At 38.7% G+C, this 21,610-nt stretch overlaps 1 protein-coding gene across 3 annotated transcripts in view; it reads left to right on the plus strand.

The window, feature by feature from the left end:
* Nucleotides 1-21,610, plus strand: part of St7l (suppression of tumorigenicity 7 like) — a 71,992-nt gene that overhangs the window by 34,903 nt on the left and 15,479 nt on the right. For all 3 annotated transcript variants that reach the window (XM_052731062.1, XM_052731063.1, XM_052731064.1), the window contains exons 10-11: nucleotides 1,113-1,185; nucleotides 2,518-2,620. In XM_052731062.1, the coding sequence (XP_052587022.1) occupies nucleotides 1,113-1,185; nucleotides 2,518-2,620 (176 nt within the window). The remainder of the gene's footprint in view (nucleotides 1-1,112; nucleotides 1,186-2,517; nucleotides 2,621-21,610) is intronic.

A 21,610-nucleotide genomic window follows, 5' to 3' on the forward strand; every position in this document is an offset into this window, starting at 1 on the left:
GCCAGAGGTCCCTACCCATTACTTCGGGAATCCCCATGATTTAGAAAGGTTGAAGTGTGATATATTTGGAAGGTGAAGTTTCTTTCTTTTAAACATCTAGAATGTTTTTGGGCAGCTTTTTGCAATAGTTTAGGCTCACAGGAAAATTTGTGAGAAGTCCCTTCCATATGTAACTTACTGGATACGTGGCCTATTGTGATATTTGTGCTGTGCAAGCTTAGGAACTGAATGTCAAAAGTCAGAAGGGGACCTGATTTGTTTAGAATAAAGTAAACCCCACTAAAGCGAATTGAGCCTGTGTCATTTGGTATACTTCGGTGGTTTGGGTGTTCACATGTCTCTGTGTACATCACTGTACAGACTGAAGTCGTCGGAAATGGGCTTTCTCCCTGAGATCTCCATTCACTATGTAAGTCTGGAACTGAGAACATCATGAGAGTGCTTCCTATTTTAGGCATCCTTCTGAAAAAGGATTTGTTTATGATCTCAAATAAACTTCATACTCTATGAAATGTGGTCCTTTAAGAAAATGTAGAAAAGTCAAAAACTTATGGAAAAAGTTAAAAATCAATACAGATATAATAGCAGTTAAGTATTTTAATTTTTTTTCTAATCTTAGTTTTTACATACTTTTAATTATACTGTGGATTTCCTCTGACTAGTCTTATTGTAAACAGATTATTATAGGCATTTGTAGAATACCTGTTGCCATCCTCCAGAGCACTTTTATCAACATAGTTTAATCTCTGCTCGGAAGTATGAAAGGAGACCAAGGCTGGGCGGTGGTGACGCACTCAGGAGGCAGAGACAGGCAGATCTCTGTGAGTTTGAGGCCAGCTTGGTCTACAAAAAGAGTTCCAGGACATCCAGGGCTACCCTGTCTCAAAAAACCAAAAAAGGAAAAAAAAATAAAAAGGAGAGAAAAAAGAAAAGAGAACAATAAAGTTGCTTCTAGCCCAGGGATATGCCACTAGTAAATAGTAAAATCTAGACTCAAAGGTAGGCCTTCCAACAATGTGTCCAGGTACCTATACCACTGTATTACAACTGATGAGTTTATACTATGAGTTGTAATTTTTAACCCTTACCTAAACTGACAATTATTGTTACAGATATAAGCCTCCCGAAGTCAGCAGCCATCTGCTACACAGCAGCACTCTTGAAAACAAGGACTGTCTCAGATAAGTAAGTACTTATGAAACCACAATAATGTGGAAAGACTGCTGAACATTTAATAAGGCTTTTGTCCTCTACTAACTCTACTAACAACGCTCTTTCTCTTTCCACCTGAATAACCCTTTCTCTTCTGTGACTGAGGCTTCTCATTGTATGTGGTTTGATGACAGACAGAGCCGTTTAGAGTTAAGTAAGCTGGGACTTAGATTCAGACTCTACCACACAGTAGATGTAGCTGCGAAAGTTGTTACTTTGAGAATAATATGCGGGGGAGGGCTGGAGAGATGGTTCAGCAGTTAAGAGCACTGGCTGCTCTTCAGAGGACCCAGGTTCAGTTGCCAGCATGCATATGGCGCTCACAACTGTCTGTAATTCCAGTTCCAGGGGACCCGGCGTGCAGACACACATTCAGGCAAAACACAATGTACATAAAAATAAAAATGAAAATAAAAATATAAAAAAGAAAATCATATTATAGGGTTGTGTGAGGTGATAGGTGTCAAATGACTATAGTAATTTCAAGAAAGAGCCCACAGAGAACTGAGTGTGAAGCTTATATCTGTAATACCAGCATTTGGGAGGAGGAACAGAGTTCAAAGCTAGCCTTGACTACATAGCAAGCTAAAGGCCATCCTGGGGTATATATGTCTCAAAAAAAAAAGTACATATTTAATGTGGTGACAGTGATGCTGGTAACAGTAAGGTGCGTGTCGACAGACCGGTTTCATCTTTCCTTCCAGTGAAGTTACTGTCTCCTCCTTACACTCTTGGCTCTCCTTAGTCAGTTCTCTTTATTCGGCAGTTGAAATATTTAGAATCTGGCCAGGGCCAGTGATGACATCCTATTTAAATAAATAGATAGATAGATAGATACATAAATGAATGAATGAATGAATGAATGAATGAATGAATGGAGAGCCAGAAACCAACCAAATGGTGCTCATTTTTTTCACCTTAGCTTATTATATCTTGATATAAATTAGAATAAAATATCCACAGTTTATTTCCTGTCACCTAAAATTTTTATAAAATCTGTATTGTGTGTGCTAAGGTTTTCTGAGTTCCTCAGTGGCATTTCTTGCTGTAGTCACCCTTCTCAGAGTGAGCTCAGTGGCTCTATGCACTTCAGGCTGCGATTTTCATTCCTTCTGTTGCCTTGGGCACATGTTGAGCCAGAGGCTTTACTTTCATTTTTATTGGTTATCTGGTTTTGTCTTTGGCCATTGCCAGAAACAGCTTTGATTTGAGGAATATATTGTAACCTGAATCCATGTATATAGTTCCCAGTAGACTTTGTACATGTGGTTCGTTCATTTCTTCATCCTGTGGTTTTCTTTACAGATTCTCTCCAGAAACAGCCTCCAGAAGAGGGTTAAGCACAGCAGAAATTAATGCTGTGGAAGCAATTCATAGAGCTGTGGAATTTAATCCCCATGTTCCAAAAGTAAGACATTTTATGACGAAAATACTACTTTTATTTAAATTTAACAAATTTGTGAGAATAGACCAAAGTGCATGGTTTGTCCTACATTAGGTCATAATTGTTTTAGTCTGCTCTATTTACCATTCGTCTTGAAAGGGATATTAGTAAGGCATTTAGAAATAGTTAGGGGCCAGGGATGTAGTTCTGCTAGTAATGTTTATGTTGCATACGTGAAGCCCTGACTTTAATCTGTAGTGCTGCAAAAACCAGGCATGGTGGTGGGTCATGCTATAATCCTAGCATTTGAGATGTAGAGGCACAAGGATCAGAAATTCAAGGTCATTCTCCCTCTACTATACAGTGAGTTTGAGGCCAGCCTAGAATACATCAGTCTCTGTTTTAAAAAGAAAATTTAAAAAGAAACCTGCTTAGAAGCAATTAGTTCCCTATGGGCTTTGTAATTGCTGGCAGAATAAAACCTGAATTGTGTTTACTTAACTCCCTCTTCCTCAATGTTGGTGATAAATGCAGTGCCTTGCATGTGCTAGGCAAGCACTTATCATTGGGCTGCATTCCAGCCCTACTTAATTGGCTGTATTATAGTTACAGAGAAGAAACAATTAAATGACTTGATTGCTATAGAAGATCATTTATATTTCAGATCACAGAATCAATTTCCCTGGATTGTAAAAGGCTTTTCTAAATGCATGGCTGGGTTTTGAACTAGAACTGAGTAGACAAAAACTGAAATCCAAGAAATTAACTAATAATATGCTACAACAGGTAGAGAAACTGCTAAGTTGATATCTCTTGAGACTCAGATTAATTGGTCTGTCCATTTGTCTTTACATTGTACATCTTACATTTATACAAATTATTAGCTAATCTATGTAATAGTATCCAAATACCGAACCACTCAAACACAAGATTAAAATTTGTGTTTTACAAACAATTTTCCATGTTAGAAACTACAGACTATTCAGGAAAAGATCCCTTACTACTGTATAAAATTATAGCTATGATTCAGTGTATAAGTGTTAATGAAAGTTGTAGGGTAGTAGACAGTAAAGACATTAAACCAAGGGCCTGCAAGGTGACCAACATATAAAGTCATCTGCTGCTAAGCCTGATGACTGAGTTCTTTTCCAGAACCCACATGGTAAAAGAAGAGAAATAACTCCTGCAACATGTCCTCTGATCTCAACATACATAATGTGTCACATATAATTATACGTACACAGACGCAATAAATAATGTAACAAAAAAGACATTAACCTCTAAAAGAAAATCTTCAAGAAGTTGTAAGCCTTTTAGAATAAATAAAGCTATGATAAAGTAAGTTAATGACTTGGACTTAGTAGAACATGCCTGTAATTCTAATACTGCAGAGGCGGAGGCAGGATTAAGAGTTTGAGGGCTACATATTGAGACCCTGTCTCAAAAAAAGAAAGAAAAAGAAAGGAAGGAAGGAAGGAAGGAAGGAAGGAAGGAAGGAAGGAAGGAAGAAAGGAAGGAAGAAAGAAAGAAAGAAAGAAAAAGAAAGTAAGAAAAAGCAAAGAAAAGAATGACTAACACTGGGCCTGAGGATTAGTGTTTTCCCAGCCTGTATGAGCCTCTGGGTTTGTTCCCAAGAATGCATAAGCGGGAGAAAACAACACCTACTGCTGAAATCTAAGAATAATCATCTACAGACATATAATTTTCTCATTAAGTGACACTGGTTTCATGAATTTAAAATTTTATTACAAACTATAATATAATACAGCAAAGAATATAAACAGAAACATGCATTGTAATGGTTTAACACCCAGCAGGTACTGGAAACTGCCTGTCAGGTAAAAAGTGGGGTCGTACCAACCCCTGGATGCCCACCTGACTGCCCTTTCCCAAACACAGCTCCCCCTCCCCAGAGGAACAAACATTATGCTTGCTTCCTCCTTTCTTTATATACTTATTCTGTAGTTTTCTTTTATTGCTGGTGTTACAAATGAATTAAGATCAGGTCTCCCCTCCATTCTCTCTACTCCAATTCTCCTATTCCTCACATCTTGGTTCCCTCCTAATTTCATGGGTTCTTATTTGTTTGTTATTTTTTAAACCACAGAGTCCACTTAGTGCTGCCAGTATGTACCCGGATGTAGGGCCATCTACTAGAACATAAGTAGCCTCTTCGGGGCTACATCCTTAAAGAAAACTCACTCCCTCTTCCCTTTCCCAGCAGCCATCGGTTGCCAATAGCTCCTAGCTAGAGGTGGGACTTCTTGACTTCCTACCCGTTGCATGCCGCGATTTTGTCTGCCTTGCACAGTTGCTGACTTCATATATGTAGTAGCCCTGTGGTGTTTTAATCCATCACTTTGGTGTAGTCATCATCACCTCTGGCTCTTACTGTCTTTCCACTTCCTCTTTTGTGATGATCCCTGGGCCTTGAGAGGAGGAGATGGGATATAATGTCCCATTTAGGGCTAGGCATTCTGCATAGACTCTTAATTTTTATTCTGTGGAATCATTTATATGAAATTATAATCATTTCTGTTTCAAACAATTAGATCTTTCTGATAAAGTCATCTGATATGTAGTTTTCTTTTTAAGAAGCTATGAACTATGAATTTCCTTCCATTAGTTTAATAATTACAATTGTTAAATACTTTATAATTGAAAATACTATTATTTTGGTGACAGAGCCTCATTGTAGCCTAAGCTGGCCTCAAACTCATTATTTAGCTGAGGATGATTTTGACTCCTAACCCTCCTGCCTCCACCTCCCAAGTGCTGTGATTACAGTCTGTGCTCCCATGTCCAACTTACTGTGTTTTTGTTTTTTCTGTTACATCATGGTTCCTTTTATAATTAATTTTTTTTTTGTCTACACACCAGATACTTTGTTTGGAAGGTTGTAAAATTAGTTTGAAACTTTGGATAATATTATATTCTTCCAGAAAATATCTGTTTTACTCTTAGAGACTGCAAGAAGCACTAGCAAGCCAATATTACTTTAATCACTTTATGTTTGAAGGATTACTGTTTTCTGGACCATCCAGATGACTTAAAACTACTCCTGGTTCACCCTTCTTCCTGGGACTCAGTCGTTCAGGGCCCCATCTAATCCTTAGTTTTAGAAGCACTTGCTCTATTGACAAGCACTATCACCCCTTCCCTAGCTTTAGGAAACTGACGAAATGTTCAATGGCTTCTTATCCATCTCATCTTCTACATAAGGAAAACTCAACTGTGACTTACTTGTCTGACTGTCTTTGGACTGAGGTCTGGTAATTCTTCATGCTTTGTTAATCTTTGTGTATTTAGTTTTACTAGTTTCAGCCTAGTTTTTCTAGGAAGGTTGATCAGAATTACCCAGTCTCATTGCTGGAAATACAAGTCTATAAATATTTTTAATAAAACCCTCCACTCTCTTGCTACAGAGGAGTTAAGAGAATGGATTTCACAATCAAACTGCTGGAGTTTGAATTCCAGCTCCACTGTCTCCTAGCTGTATGGTTTTGGATGAATTACTTCATTTTGCTGTGCTTGAGTTTCCTGGTGCAAGCATGCAAGTTTGTGTGTGTGTGTGTGTGTGTGTGTGTGTGTGTGTGTGTGTGTGTGTGTGTGTGTGTGTGTGAGATACAACCTATGCTGGCCATGTACTCACTGTATAACTGAGACTAGCCTCACACTTCCAGTCTTCACGCCTGTTTCTCAAGTGTTGGGATGACAGACATGCACCATGATGCCTGGCAAGATTCCTCTTGCCTGAAGTGAAGATAATATCCCCTACTTCACAGAGTTGTGATGAAATGTAATAGTGCTGATTTAAAAGTGTTTGAAAGAAAGAGTCTGACACATAGGAAGTATTACAAAAGTGATTTGTTAATACTGTTACTATCCATGGTACATTGTAATCTTACCTTTGTACAAGAAGATAAACAGCAGTTACTGGTCAGAATCACTTAAATATACCATTAAGATGTCTAAAATTTTGTATTTTCACTCAAAATAGCAGAATATAGACTGTCTGTTCCTAATGGTTGGGGACTTTTCTGTTTCTAAAACCATTTCATGAAAAATATATTCACAGTAGTAGCAATTAGTAATGTGTATTTGTTTTCAAAACTATTGGGGGCCATGTGGGTATTAGCAATGCCAGGCATTGCCCTAATTATAAATTTAAATTGTTGAATGCATTATAGATTAACACCCAGATTGAGTCTGCTCTTGAAGGTACATGGTACCTAAAAGGATGCACTTTTTTTTCTCCTGAGAGAAGCCAACAAAGACTTAATTCAGATATATATATATATATATATATATATATATATATATATATATATAGTATGAATTGACTGGAAGACTAAATATTGTTACAATCACAATTTGACCCTTATCTGTCTATACATTTGATATAATTCTTTTCAAGATCTGACCATTTTTTTTTACAGAAATTAATACAGATATGCAAAAGACTTAGTATAGCCAAAAACCTCTGATAAATAAGAGTAAGATTGGGGAATTTACCATACCAAGGTTGAGTACATTTTAAAGCTTTAGTAATTAATATTTATTGGCATAAATATAGAAATGTAGATCAGTAGAAGATAATAGACAGTCTTAAAACTAATGAACTGTTGCATTAAAATATGGGTGAAAGATTGGAAGTTATGTCACCAAAGCTTTGTGAGTAGTTGATAAACAGCGAGGCTGTTCAGCATTCCAAACATAAACCACAGCATGGTACCTCATCTCACTAGGGGGTTTCCTCACTGATGCTGACAAGTGTGAAGAACCACATATGTTGCTTCTGGGGGTGTGAAATAGCACTTTTTTGGAAACAGTTGTGCAGTTAAATGTAGGTTTTTTTGTTTTTTTGTTTTTTACTGTGAGACCCATCAATTCTGTTCCTGAGTATCTAGTCAAGAACAATGAAAACACGTGCAAAGTTTTTGTGTGCAATTATTCACGAGGCAACAACTTGATACAGTTAAATTAGTGAGGAATTGCGGTGCAGCTGTAATGGAGCACTGACGAGTGCTCTGTCAGCAATGCGGCAGTGTGGACAGACCTTCACTACTTCAGGCCACGTGGAAAAAGCCTCTGACAAAAGACTTGACATGTGAAATTTCTAAAGTAAATAAATGAGCTAAAATTATAGACACAAAAAGCAGATCATTCGGTCCATCGGTTGAAGATGGGGTAAGGATTGGCTTAAATTAAGCAGGAGGGAACATTCTGTGGTTAAAGTTGCAGGTTTATGTATACAGTTATTAAAAACTTCAACCTGTACACTTACAAAGGTGATTTCTCTAAAAGTTCGTTTTAGGTTTAATTATAACATAATGAGTCAGTCTGTCATGGCATTTTCATGTACATATGTCATTTTTTTGTTCTCATTTTTCTTCCTTCCCTCACTGCCCTCCCCAACACAATCTCCCCTCAAGCAGATTTTCTTTATTACTATTTCCCATTATATATTCCATTACTTCCTCTGTTTCCCACCTCCCTGAAGATCTCTTCTTCCCCTCTTGTGAACCCCTTTATGATTTAATGATCTAAACGCACACATATACAATACATGCACATATATATTTTTGTGTATAGGTACATGTTTAGGGGTGGGGAGTTCAAGTCCATGTGCACAAGTGTGTGTGTTCCTGTGGAGTCCAGAGGACGGCTTCTGGTGGTGTTCCTCAGGGGCCATTCATCTTGTTTTTGAGACAGGAGCCCTCACTGGCTGGAAACTTACCAAGTAGGTTAGTCTGGCCGCTTGGCAAGCTCCAAGGATCTGTCCGTCCCCACCTTGCCAGAACTGAGATAAAAGAACTCCACCAGCACCCTGACATTTTACTTTACATGCATTCTGGGACTCATATATAGGTCCTCATACTTACAGGGCAAGTACTTTACCACCTGAGATGTCTTCCCAGCCTTGTATATAAAATTTTAAACTTAGTTCCCCAGGTGAGGGTAAATGCGGTATTTGTCTTTTTGACTCTGGCTTATTTTATGTAACATGATAGCCGGTTACACCATTTCCCTGCACATGCCATAATTTCTTTTTCCTTTATGTCTGCATAAATTCCATTGTGTATATGTGCTGCCCTTTCTTTATCTGTCTATATGTTGATGGATATCTAGGTCGCTTCTCTTTCCTGGCTGTTGTAAACAGGGCAGTGGATTTGCAAGTATCTCTGTTATTGACTTAGAGTCATTTGGGTGACTATCTAAGAACAGCATGTCTGGGTCTGATGGTAGTTCTATTTTTAGGTTTTGAGGAACCCCTATACTGATTTCCATAGTAGCTGGTTATGTGGATAATCCCACCAGCAGTCTATAAGGGAAGTTCCTCTTCTTCACAGTCTCACCAGCGTTTTCTGTCATAGATCTTCTTAATGATAGCCGTTCTAACTGGGGTGAGGTGGAATCTCAAAGCAAATTTAATTTGTGTTTCCCTGCTGACTAAGGATATTCTTTTTCTTTTTTTTTTTTTTTTGCTTTTCAAGATGGGATTTCTCTGTGTAGTTTTGGTGCCTTTCCTTGATCTCGCTCTGTAGACTAGGCTAGCCTCAGACTCACAGAGATCAGTCTGCCTCTGCCTCCCGAGTGTTAGGATTAAAGGCATGTACCACCACTGCCAGGCTTGAATACTCTTTCAAATGTTTGTTGTTCATTTGTGTTTCTTCCTTGAAAACTTTCTACTTAGTTCATTAGTCCATTTGTTTTATTAAATTCCATTTTATTTAATATGTAGCCAAGTAGAGACTATTTATATGTTATGTAATTCACAATCATATTTTGAGTAGCCCATTTATTGATAGGGTGATTTGTAGGGTTTTGGGTATTTAATTTTGGCTGTTCTTTCTATATCCTGGATATAATTGCTTGTCTGACCTGTGGTTAGCAAACATTTTTCCTATTGCATAGGCTGTCTTTACTCCAGGGATTGTTTCCCTTGCTGTGCAGGAGCATCTTGACTTGATGTAATGACATTTGTCAAATCTTGGATTAGCTCCTTTCCTCCTCTTTTGCCTTTGGTTGTATCTCACAATGATGAATTTTTGTCATGTGTAAAACATACCTTTTATAGGCTGTTTTATATATTTTTAACTTTACTTTTTTAACTTATAGGTAGAAATTAATTAGCTGTCCCTAAACTAAGTATCAGAGCAGTTGACAACTCAGCTCCATCAGAATACACAGCTCCGTGTGCTTGTCTGTAACTTAGTTGTTTGTGGTCAGATGGTTTAAGTCAAGTGCAGCAGGGTAACGATTAAGATTTTCTGGAGGAACTTTAAGCTCTAGCAACTTGAGACTATCCCATTTAAATAATATTGATGTCATATGAACTGGAAGAGCTGTGGAATTTATGGCTGTTTTTGCCAGGTTTTATAAGTGATGAAGTATGCGCAGCTCTTTCTCTTGTTCTGGGCTCTGTCCCTGACTCTCAGCTGGAAGCAAGCAAACATAAAGGGCTTTAGAGGACTTTTCCCTCAAACTTGTGGGCTGTAATAACTTATTTAACCAATTGAAGAGTATCATTTCAATAAATACATACTTTTACATTTTCTTTTGTTATAAATTTATTCTGCAAATTTAAAGAGTATCATTTCAATAAATATGTACTTTTAAATTTTCCTTTGTTATAAATTTATTATGCAAATTTATCAAATAGTTGTATGCATCTTAGCAGTAAAATGACAGAGGATAAAAATATTTAAGCAGAGCTGAGTGGTGGTGGCAAACGCCTTTAATCCCAGCACTAGGGAAGCAGAGCCAGGAGGATCTCTGTGAATTTGAGACCAGCCTGGTCTGTAGAACGAGATCCAGGACAGGCACCAAAACTACACAGAGAAGCCCTGTCTCAAAAAACCAAAAAAAAAAAAAAAAAGTATTTAAGCAGGAAATATTTTCTGGCAACTTTCCACATAATGAAATGGCTGTATGTAGGTCTAGAGCTGTGCAATTTGTTAAAGCTGGAAGCTATTAGAAGTGTGACAGAAAGATGATATAAATCTTTTCAGGCTATGAATTTGCTTTGAAGTATTTCACTAATATTGATTGTTTATATAGTTTTTTTTACTGGGTGAATTTCACTATATGATAACTATGATATAGTACTGTAGTAAAATAGAATGTTTTCATGTTTTTTTGACTTGTTCTTCATTACCTGACTATGGCTTTGGTTCAACAAAATGTTTTTTCAAGTCACTGAAAAAGAAAAATATTCTGTGTCTTTTAGCTACTATTAAGAATAGCCAAGTGTTTTTATTTTCAGTAGAAATTATTTCATGTATTTTAAATATCCCACAGCATCCTGTTTTATTCATTTTTATTGTCTCATATTCTTTATTATTTATTTTTATGTGTATGGGTGTTTTGCTTGTATATATGTCTGTGTACCATGTGCATGTCTGGTGCCTGTAGAGGCCAGAAGAGAGTGTTGGATCCCCTAAACTGTATTTAAAGACTGTTGTGAGCTGCCATGTAGGTGGTGGTAATTGAATCCTGGTCCTATGGAAGAGAAGCCTGTGCTCTTAACCACTGAAACATCTCTCTACCCCTACCTCATATTCTTTATTTTCCGTCCATTAAATATTTTCATTCTTTTTATTGAGATAATTCGTATAATGCACTCCTTTACAGTTTAGAATTCAGTAGTTTCTGATATATTCACACGACTGTAAAATCAACACTGCTATCTAATTCTAGAACATACCCATTCCTTTTACCATCCTTGTCAACCACTATTCTACTCTCTGTCTCTATGAATTTACTTGTTCAGGACTTTTCATATAGACTTGTACAATAGGAGGCTTCCATGCTTGACTTCCTTTACCTAGGATACTGTGTTGGTACTTCGGTTCTTTTTATGGATGATAACATCTTGATTCTCTGTCTTCAGTGGGCATTATAATTGACTCTGCTTTTTTGTTACTATGAACAATACTGCTGTGAACATGTACAAATGTTTGTATGAGCACCTTTTCCCTTCTCTTTAGTGGAACTGATAGCTTGTATAGTGGTTCTGTGCTTTAATTTTGTGATAAATTATTTTTCTGAAATGACCATACTGTCTTATCAGCAATGTTTAAAGGTTTTTGTTCTTTACATGCATGCTTATAAATGTTATTGTCCGCCTTTTTTATTACAGTTATCCCAAGTGGATGTGAAATAATAGTACCTTATGGTTTTAATTTCCATTTCACCAGTGCCCATTGATTTGAGTAGCTTTTAATATGCTTATTTGTGTATCATCTTTAAAGAGCTATCCATTCAAGTTCTTTGTACATTTTTTTCTTGTTTAGGGGCATTTGGGTTGGTTTGGTTTTTAGTTGTTCTGAGAAAATTCTTTCCCCCCAGCCCAGGTTTTCTTTTTGTTGTTGTGTTTTGTGTTTCAGAGACAGGGTTTTATATGAAGCCCAGGCTGTCCTAGAACAAATCTTGTAGCCCAGGCTGGCCTTGAACTAAAAGTGGTTCTCCTTCCTCACCCTCCCAAGTGGGATTACAGGCCTGAGCCAACAGACCAGGCTTCTACTTCTTTTTAAAAAATTATTATTGTAGAAAGTATTATATTTGTCTTCCCTTGCACATCTGTTATCTCAGCACTCAGGAAGAAACAAAGGCTGGAGATTCATGAGATTGAGGCCAGCCTATATTACGAGGTAAGATACCCTGTCTTAAACAAAAAAAGAATGAAGCTGGCCAGTGGTGGTGCATGTCTTTAATCCCAGCACTTGGGAGGCAGAGACAGGCAAATCTTTGAGTTCAAGGTTAGCCTGATCTACAGAGTGAGTTCTAGGACAGCCAGGGATACAGAGAGAAACACTGTCAAAAAAAACATGAACATGAATTATTATTACAGGAAGCCATTAATACTCTTAATTAATATGCCTCAAATCATTATGAATCTCATAATCACATATATGTTCACCCATAAAATGTAAACCCCCAGGTGGGTTTTCTGAGTGAGGTATAAATGTCGAAGAGCCTTCTGAGCCTCTTCGTTAGGTAAGATACAGCTGTATACAAACCTAAAATATTTCCATCTACAGAAAGTTCTTCTTTCGTACTAATTAGCCTTGCCAATTACCAGAGGCAAATGATCACCATAGGTTACCTTGTGAAGATCAGAAAATATACTTCTGTGTTATGTATTTGGGGTTTCACTTGGTTAGGCATTCACATTTGTGCACAAGCCTAAAAGATAGTCCAGGTTTGTGCCCTGCAGCTATCATAGATCCCTGGAATTATAAATGTTGAACCCTCAAATTCAGTGATCTACTATAGATGGAACTATTCTTATCACAATACTTTATATACAGGTTAGTGTAGATGTAACCAACCTTCTTATTAAATAAGAAACACAGAACCAACGCAAAGAAGAAAGCCAAGAGGTCAGAGCAAAGAGCTACTAAAACCTTACCCTTCCTCCTGCAGTGGTCCTACCTCTCCGAACCAGAGCTACCCCTGTGTTAAAGTCTTTATATAGAGTTCTTGTCCTGCCTTCTCATTGGTTGTAAACCCAACCACATGACCGCCTCCTCATGGCCTGTCTGTATAGGCCTCCAGGTTTTCCATGATTGGTATTGAGATTAAAGGCATGTGTATCCAATAATGGCTGTATCCTTGAACACACAGAGACCTACCCAGCTCTGCCTACCAAGTGCTGGGATCACAAGAGTACGCCACCACTGCCCTGCTTTCCTATGGCTTGCTAATAGCTCTGACTCCCTGGCAACTTTATTTATTAACATACAAATAACATTTTAATACAAATAAAATATCACCATAGGTTAGAATAGTATAGGTCACTTTAGGGACTAATTATAGCTTGCTATAATAATTTGCTGAGTAGTTTTTTCTAAAAATTTATTTATTTTTGTTTCATGTGTTTGAGTATTTGCCTAATTGTATGTATGTTCACCATATGCATGCCTGGCACCTGGAGAGGCCAGAAGAGGGCATTGGATCCCCTGGAACTGGAGTTACAGACTATTATTGAGCTGCCATGTGGGTGCTGGGAACTGAACTTAGAGCCTCTGCAAGAGCAGTCAGTGTTCTTAACTGCTGAGCCATCTCTCCAGTTCCCAAAAGTTTTTATACGCAAACTACTGGCATTCTTTTTTATTTTATTACTTTTATACTTAAGCTTGAAGTAATTACTTTGCAAAACAAAACCACAGACTCAGAAGTACAGGAACATACCCACATGTGTTACTTCAGGTAATTTTTGTCAAAAGCACCTATACAGTCTAATGGGATAAAGAACTCCCTCAGTAAACAGTGCAAGAGCTTCTGATGATCTGAGGTAGGGAAAACAATGGATTTTTCTCATGGCAAACACTAAGATTAAATTCTGCTCATCTTTAGTGTGAAGAAAATGCAAAGAGCTGGACATAGTGGTGCACATCTTTGATCCTAGCACTTTTGAGATAGAAGCAGGTGGATCTTGGTGAGTTTGAGACCAGCATGGATGGTCTACATAGAGAGCTCCAGGCCAGCCAAGGCTAGACCTTGTCTCAGAGCAAAATAAAAATTATTAATGTGTTGTGATGTGATGTGATATGATATGATATGATGTGGTGTGTGTGTGTGTGTGTGTGTGTGTGTGTGTGTGTGTGTGTGTGTGTGTGTGATGATGAGGAGGGCACATCGGATGATTTAGGTGTGGAGGTCAGAGGTTGAATTGATGGAATCAGTTCTCCCCTTCTACCTTTACATGGGTTCCCAGGGTTGAACTCAGGCCACCAGGCTTGTGACGAGCTCCCTTTATCTGATGAGTCATCTTACTGACCCTGAGAAGTTCTTTTCTGTTTTGTTAGTTTATGTATTTATATATTTGTTAGTTTGTTTGTTTTGAGACAGGGTTTGTCTGTGTAGCCCTGGCTGTCCTGAAACTTGCTTTGTACACCAGGCCTTGGGGATAGAGAGGAGTAGAACATTAGACAAGCTTGGAATAATGGTGCCAAGGCAGGAGGATCTTGAGGTAGAGGCCAATCTGAGCTATATATATGGAGACCTTGCCTCAAAACAATATATGGCTAAGAATGTAGCTCAATTGGTTGAGTGCCTAGCAAGAATGTAGTCTTGGTTTTAATCCCTGGAATCAGAAAAACTGAATGTATGGTGACCGATGCCTGCAATCCCAAAGATTTTCATGATGAATCAGACCCTTCTTTACTAAACTGTAATTTAAAATACACAGATCACAAATTGAAAGGTCATCCACAGCTATATAACAAGTTTGAGGCCAGCCTGAGATACATAAAACCCTGTCTTAAAAAGAAAATAATAATAACAGTAAAACAAATAACAAAAACTTTAATATAGTTCTGTATTCTGAACACATATTTAGGAATGTGACATCTATTGCTTTTAGAAGTTATTTCTTATTTTCCCAATAAAGCTGTTTTTAGTGTTATCTTTTCAAGAAAGCAGACCACACCTGGAAATTTATGTAAGTACAAGAGAAGTTTTAAAAATATATTGATACAAAGAAAGTGAAATCCTTTCTGAGCCAAGTATGTTAGTGTATACCTGTAACCCCAACTCTTTAGGGGCAGAGGCAGATGGGTGTCTGAGTTCTAGACAGTTAGAGCTACATGGTAAGACCCTTTTTTAAAAAAGACAAAAACAAAAGAACAAAGTAAAGTCCTTTATGGTTGATCAGAGATTGAATCCTGTAGGATGTTCTGAGTTTCATACAGTTTGTATTTCAATATGTCCATAGCTAACCTGAGCATGTTAGCAGCATATATAAAACAATGAGGCAAACAGTCATTTAATTAAGATTCTGGGTGGCACAGTAGAAGTAAAGAGGGAAATAGGGCAGTGGTGTTGAAGTCTCTTTCCAAATTTACAGCACAATGAGACCTTTGCCTTTCCATTATGTTGCAGTATAGCCTAACTGGGAGAGTTAGGCTATGGAATCTTATCTTTTGGCTCTATAGGGTGATGTGGAAAGGGGTTTTCCTGCAAGTGTCTTCCCTAGTCTCCCTTCCCTTTCTTTTCTTTACTCCTGAGGCCGGTAGATGTTATGTTTTTCTTGCTTTACTCACATAGCAGTTCTGTTTGCTTTCTCTCTGGGAATTGTGTTTTGACTCCCCAATACATACTCATAGGCTCTGCATTCAGCCTGCCTGTCTAATCTCATAGAATGTGCACTGAGAACACTAATTGCAGAGATAAATTGGTTCTTGGTGTGCATGACTGATCAAGAGCAAAGTACCTTAATTTCAGATGTCTTCAGAGAGATTTTTCTTTAACCTCTGCCTTTAAGAGGAAGATTATAAAGCATAATCATTACTTCAGGTCAGAATTATATTGCTTTTGGTCAAAAGCTGTTGTAAGATTTACAAAGTAATAGAAAAGAGTAATCTAAGGATAAATTATAAAGATCAAAGCAGTTGAAAATTAAATTGAATTTGAGTGTAAGCTTAGATATGGTTTTAGACTCTTAAAGAAACCGTCCATGCGCAAAGGCCCTGGGTTCGATCCCAAGCACTGAAAAAGGGGGGAGCAGGGACAGAGAGCAAATGCTTGACCATATATCATCATGCCTTTTAATTATTGCTTCCAGAGTAGCTTTAATTTTGATATGTTTAGTGAAAAGCAAGGGACTAAAGGATGTATTTAGAAACTAGATTTATGCCAGACATTTCTCTCATTTATTACCAATACAATAAAATGGGGTTATTCAGAGGTCATTTGGGAGGTCCAGCAGAACACACTAGATGCTGGCTTTGGTTTATATCCAGCTATATTTTATTTGCTGATAATTTCCAAATCTGTATCTTTTAATGCTGGTTTGCTCCTCATCTACAGACTTGTATTTCCATCCTATAAAATTAATTCAGATATTTTATTGTTTCAAACTGAATTTTTAAATGTATTTTAAGGTCTTTTCTTATTTCATTTTGATTTATGACTTCACTATCCCTTCATTCATTGTGGTTTGTGTGTGTGTGTGTACTAGAGGTGATGGTGTATATTGACACATGGCCTTACTATGTATACGGCCCCAAACTCACCGCAGTCTCCTTGTCTCAGCCTCCTAGTTCATGTAGAATGCCGCCATGCCTGGCTTTCCTACATTAATCTTTCCCTCTGCCCTTTCCAAAGGACTAGCATATTATAACCTTAAAAAGGCTTTCAAACCTAGGCATCACTACTCTCACTGACTACTGTGCACCCTCACTACCTACCTACTTTTTTTTTTTTTTTTTCGTTTTTCGAGACAGGGTTTCTCCGTGTAGTGTTGGTTCTTGTCCTGGATCTCACTCTGTAGACCAGGCTGGCCTTGAACTCACAGAGATCTGCCTGGCTCTGCCTCCCGAGTGCTGGGATTAAATGTGTGCACCACCACCGCCCGGCTCACTACCTACTTTTAAAAATACATGTTATTATTGCTATTATTACTGAAGCAAAGGGTTTTTTTTTTTTTTTTTTTTTTTTTTTTTTTTTTTTTTTTTTTTGGTTTTTCGAGACAGGGTTTCTCTGTGTAGCTTGGCGCCTTTCCTGGAACTCACTTTGGAGACCAGGCTGGCCTCGAACTCACAGAGATCCACCTGGCTCTGCCTCCCAAGTGCTGGGATTAAAGGCGTGCGCCACCACCGCCCGGCTCACTACCTACTTTTATTTTTTTTTTTTTTTTTTTTTTTTTTTTTTTTTTTTTTTTTTACCTTTTTTTTTTTTTTTTTTTTTTTTTTTTTTTTTTTTATAAGATTTATTTATTGTGTATACAATGTTCTGCCTGCATGTATCTCTGCAGGCCAGAAGAGGGCACCAGATCTCATTACAGATGGTTGTGAGCCACCATGTGGTTGCTGGGAATTGAACTCAGGACCTCTAGAAGAGCAGTCAGTGCTCTTAACCTCTGAGCCATCTCTCCAGCCCTCACTACCTACTTTTAAAAATACATGTTATTATTGCTATTATTACTGAAGCAAAGGGTTTTTTTTAATGTCAAATATTTCAAAAGTTTCTGAAGTAAAAAAAAAAGTCCATTATTTGGCCAACTTCTACTTTCTGGAATTAACTATTATTTCTGCTTATTGTAAATGTTATCAGATGTTTATATTCCTATCCTCTCTCCCCCACCCCCACTCTTCCACCCTGACACAGGATCTCACTGTGTAGTTTAAGCTGACCTTGAGTTTGCTAGAGTCTGAGGTTAGCATTAGACTCATGGTCTTCCTGCCTCAGCTTCCCAAGTGCAATGATTATAAGTGTTCAACACAATTGCCCAGTACTTTATAGAAGTTTCTAACCTTCTAGAAGTGATTTCAAAAATGACGCCGGGCGGTGGTGGCGCACGCCTTTAATCCCAGCTTTCAGGAGGCAGAGCCAGGCGGATCTCTGTGATTTCGAGGCCAGCCTGGACTACCAAGTGAGTTCCAGGAAAGGTGCAAAGCTACACAGAGGAACCCTGCCTCAAAAAACCAAAAAAAAAAAAAAAAAGTCACCATTTCTTGTGTGAACGACTAGACAGTGCGCACTGATCTTCCTCCTGTTAGCCCCTTTCCACTGTATTGCCAGTTTTCTATCAACTAGCAAATCTCACTTTGCTTTAAGACTTCTGTGTATTCCCTGGTGTTTATGGGTGAGAACCAACCCTCTAGTATTACACTAATGGAAGCTCTTCAGTCTGAGTCCTGCCACTTGTTTTGCTTCTTATCTCATGGCAATGTTCCTGGGTTAGTCATGTCTTATTATATCTCCCTATCATTGTACATATGTTCAATCTCTTCACCATCTGCCATTCTCTAAGCTCTTGATCATCCATTGTCTTATTTTTAAAGGAGTCTGTTTTAATTTGCTAAGCCCCTAAACGTGTGTTTTGGTTTAAATATGCTTGTTCTCCACAGGCTCATGTATTTGCATTTGAGCACTCGGTCCCTAGCTGGTGGTACTGCATTGGGAGGTTATAGAGCCTTTTGGACTCTATATAGGCAAATATAGGGCTTTGGGGTTCTAGGCTGGCTTTGTGTTCAGCTCAAACTCTCTCCTTCCTGTTCTGAGAGGCAACAAGCAATATCTCAATCTCCTACTTCAACTGGACCGGCCATATCAGCCACTGCCTTCCCTACAATAATAGATTATATAGCTTATACTAGAGTCAAACCACATCCCTCGATTCAATTGTTTCTTTCAGGTGTTTGGTCATGGTGATGAACTAATAGAGAAATTTGATACCAGCAATGGGGTTGTTGCTCTGATAAACCTGATCATGTGTTTACACCTGGTTTGTAGGAAGAATGTGGAAATGTTTGGAGGTGTGGACTGGAGAAGCCCTGGAGCTTAATGGGCCATTCTGGTAGTTCAGAAGATCAGAGTATCTAGAAATGCATATAATAAAAGGCAGGCTTATGAAATTTCAGAGGGGAATAAGGACTATTGAAAATTGGACTAGAGACTATTCTATATTTTGGACAAAGGATCTAAGTATAGTCTGCCCACATCCTGAAAATTAGGGTGAGACTAAATTAAAAAGTAACATACTAGGGCTGGCAAAATGTCTCAGTGGGTAAAGACACTTGCTGCCAAGTCTGATGACCTGAATTCCATCCCTAGAACATATATGGTGGAAAGAGAACCAACTTCTACAAATTGTCCTCTTACCTCCACACATGTGCTGTGACACACACACACACACACACACACACACACACACACACACACACAAATAAATGTAACAAATATTTTCCCCTCTTTTTCTTTGTTCTTCACTCATACATTACATCCAGACCACAGTCTCCCCTCCCTCCACTCTTCCTCCATTTCCTTTCAGAAAAGAGCAGGCTTCCCAGGGATGTCAACTGAACATGGCATAACAAGTTACAATAAGACTAGGCACAAATCCTCATGTCAAGGCTAGATGAGGCAACCCAGCAGGAGAAAAAGGGCCCCAAGAGCAGGCAAGAGAGTCAGAGACACATTTCCACTGTTAGGAGCCCCGCAAGAACACCCTACTGCACAACCGTAACATATATACAGAGAACCTAGCACAGACCCATGCAGGCTCAGGAATTGTCCCTTCAGTCTCTGTGAGCCTTTGTGAGCCCTGCTTAGTTGATTCCGTGGGCTCTTTTCTTGTGGCGTTCTTTTTTTTTTTTAATTTATTTATCTTTACTTTATTTGCATTGGTGCTTTTGCCTACATGTATGTCTATGTGAAGGTGTCAGATCTTGGAGTTAGAGACAGTTGTTAGCTGTCATGTAGGAGCTGGGAATTGAACCTGGGTCCTCTGGAAGAATAGCCAGTGCTCTTAACCCCTGAGTCATCTCTCCAGCCCCTCTCATGGTGTTCTTGACCCCTCTGGTTCTTAACCCCCTCACATCCCACACCCCCCACACCCCCTACCCCGCTTCTTCTGCAGGGTTCCCTTTGCTCCACCTAGTGTAACAAATGTTTTTTAAGTTTTTGTTTATTTGGTTGGTTGGTTTTTTGAGACAGGATTTCTTTGTTCAACAGCTCTGGCTGTCCTAGAACTCACTCTGTAGACCAGGTTGGCCTCGAAGAGAGATGGGCCTGTCTCTGCCTCCCAAGTGCTGGGATTAAAGGTGTGCGCCATCACTGTCCAGCTTGTTTTTTTAACTTTTAAGTACTGGACTAATTTGTTTGATTGAGGAAATTTTAAGACAGCATAGCAGTTAGGCTGTGACATAGTCAGGACTCACTGCTTTCTTCCACACTCACAAAGAAGAGAGTAGAAAGTAGAGTGGAAAGGTATGAAAACTGCATTTTGACTAGGAAAGGAGCTTGAACTCAGTTCAAGTTGCAGACAAAGCCAGGAAGGCCACTATAATTGTTAAAGAAATCATAACCTTATAAAAAGGCTTCATACTTTGTACTGGGCAAGACCCCACACATTAAAATGTTCAGGGTGTAGACTGGAGACGGTTTAAAAAACATGAAGGAAGAGTTCTGGCAAAGACAGAGCCTTTGGTGTGCTGTGCTGAAGACATCTACCTAGGGAAATGTTGTCCCTGATTCAGCCACAGAGACATGCAGAGGCCTCTGCAGCCATGGTCTAACAGGTCTAATTTGAGGCTGCCTCTGGAATTGGCAGTGAGACTTGGCATCATCCCTGTGTTGCTACTTTTGCAGGCATGTAGGACACAAGAGTGAAGTTTGCAACAAGGTTCCAGAAAGTCTCCGAAGCCAGGCAGTACATTGCAGGGTCAGATTCCACAGAGAAGCACCTAGAACGGGATGTGTGAAGCTATGAAAGTGAAGCTTAAGTTGCAGTAAAGACCCCAAGATATTGGAGATGCCAGGAACATGAGATATCTGTCAAAAAAAAAAAAAAAAAAGCTGCAGGCACTGAGTGGGATGACCCAGGAGACTGGCCATATATGCTGCAAATACAGGGATGTAGTGGCACAGCCACCCAAGCTTGTGGGAATTCAGATAATGCTATCACGAACCCTGGGTGCTAGACATGTTACTATAGTGTTTGTTCTTGCTGTAGGATGTCAGCAGCCTTGCTTTGGTCTGGTCTTTCCTTGTTATCCTCCTATCCTGAATGGGAATGTTTTATCTGTGCCATTGTGTATCTCAAGTCTGTAACTTTTTTTTTTTTATAGTCTCACATTTAAAAGATAGTTTTGAGTCTTAGAAGAGATTTTTGGACTTTTGAATAGTGTTGGAATTATAAGACTATGGAGACTTGAAATTGGAATGAATGCATTTTTCATTATGAGATGGCCATGAGCCTGTAGAGGCTGATGGAGGAATGTTATTTCTAGAATGGGAAATGACCCCCATGAGCTTATATGTTCAAGCACTTGTTCCTCAGCTGGTATTACTGTTTAAGAAGTTGTGGAACCTTCTGAACATGAGACCTAGCTGGCAGACATAGGGCTGTACGGGAGGCTTCAAGATCCTAGGCTGGCTTTACTTCTGGCTGGTACTCTGCTTCTTAGTCCTTCAAGGTATAGGAAGCCACATTACAACTGCACCCCACGACCCCTGATGTTTCAGCCACCATGCCTTCCCTGCCATGATGGACTGTGTCCT

The sequence above is a fragment of the Peromyscus californicus genome, unplaced genomic scaffold (genome assembly GCF_007827085.1).
Source record: "Peromyscus californicus insignis strain IS unplaced genomic scaffold, ASM782708v3 Scaffold_9__1_contigs__length_137607984, whole genome shotgun sequence".
In the NCBI taxonomy this organism is placed as follows: Eukaryota; Metazoa; Chordata; class Mammalia; order Rodentia; family Cricetidae; genus Peromyscus; species Peromyscus californicus.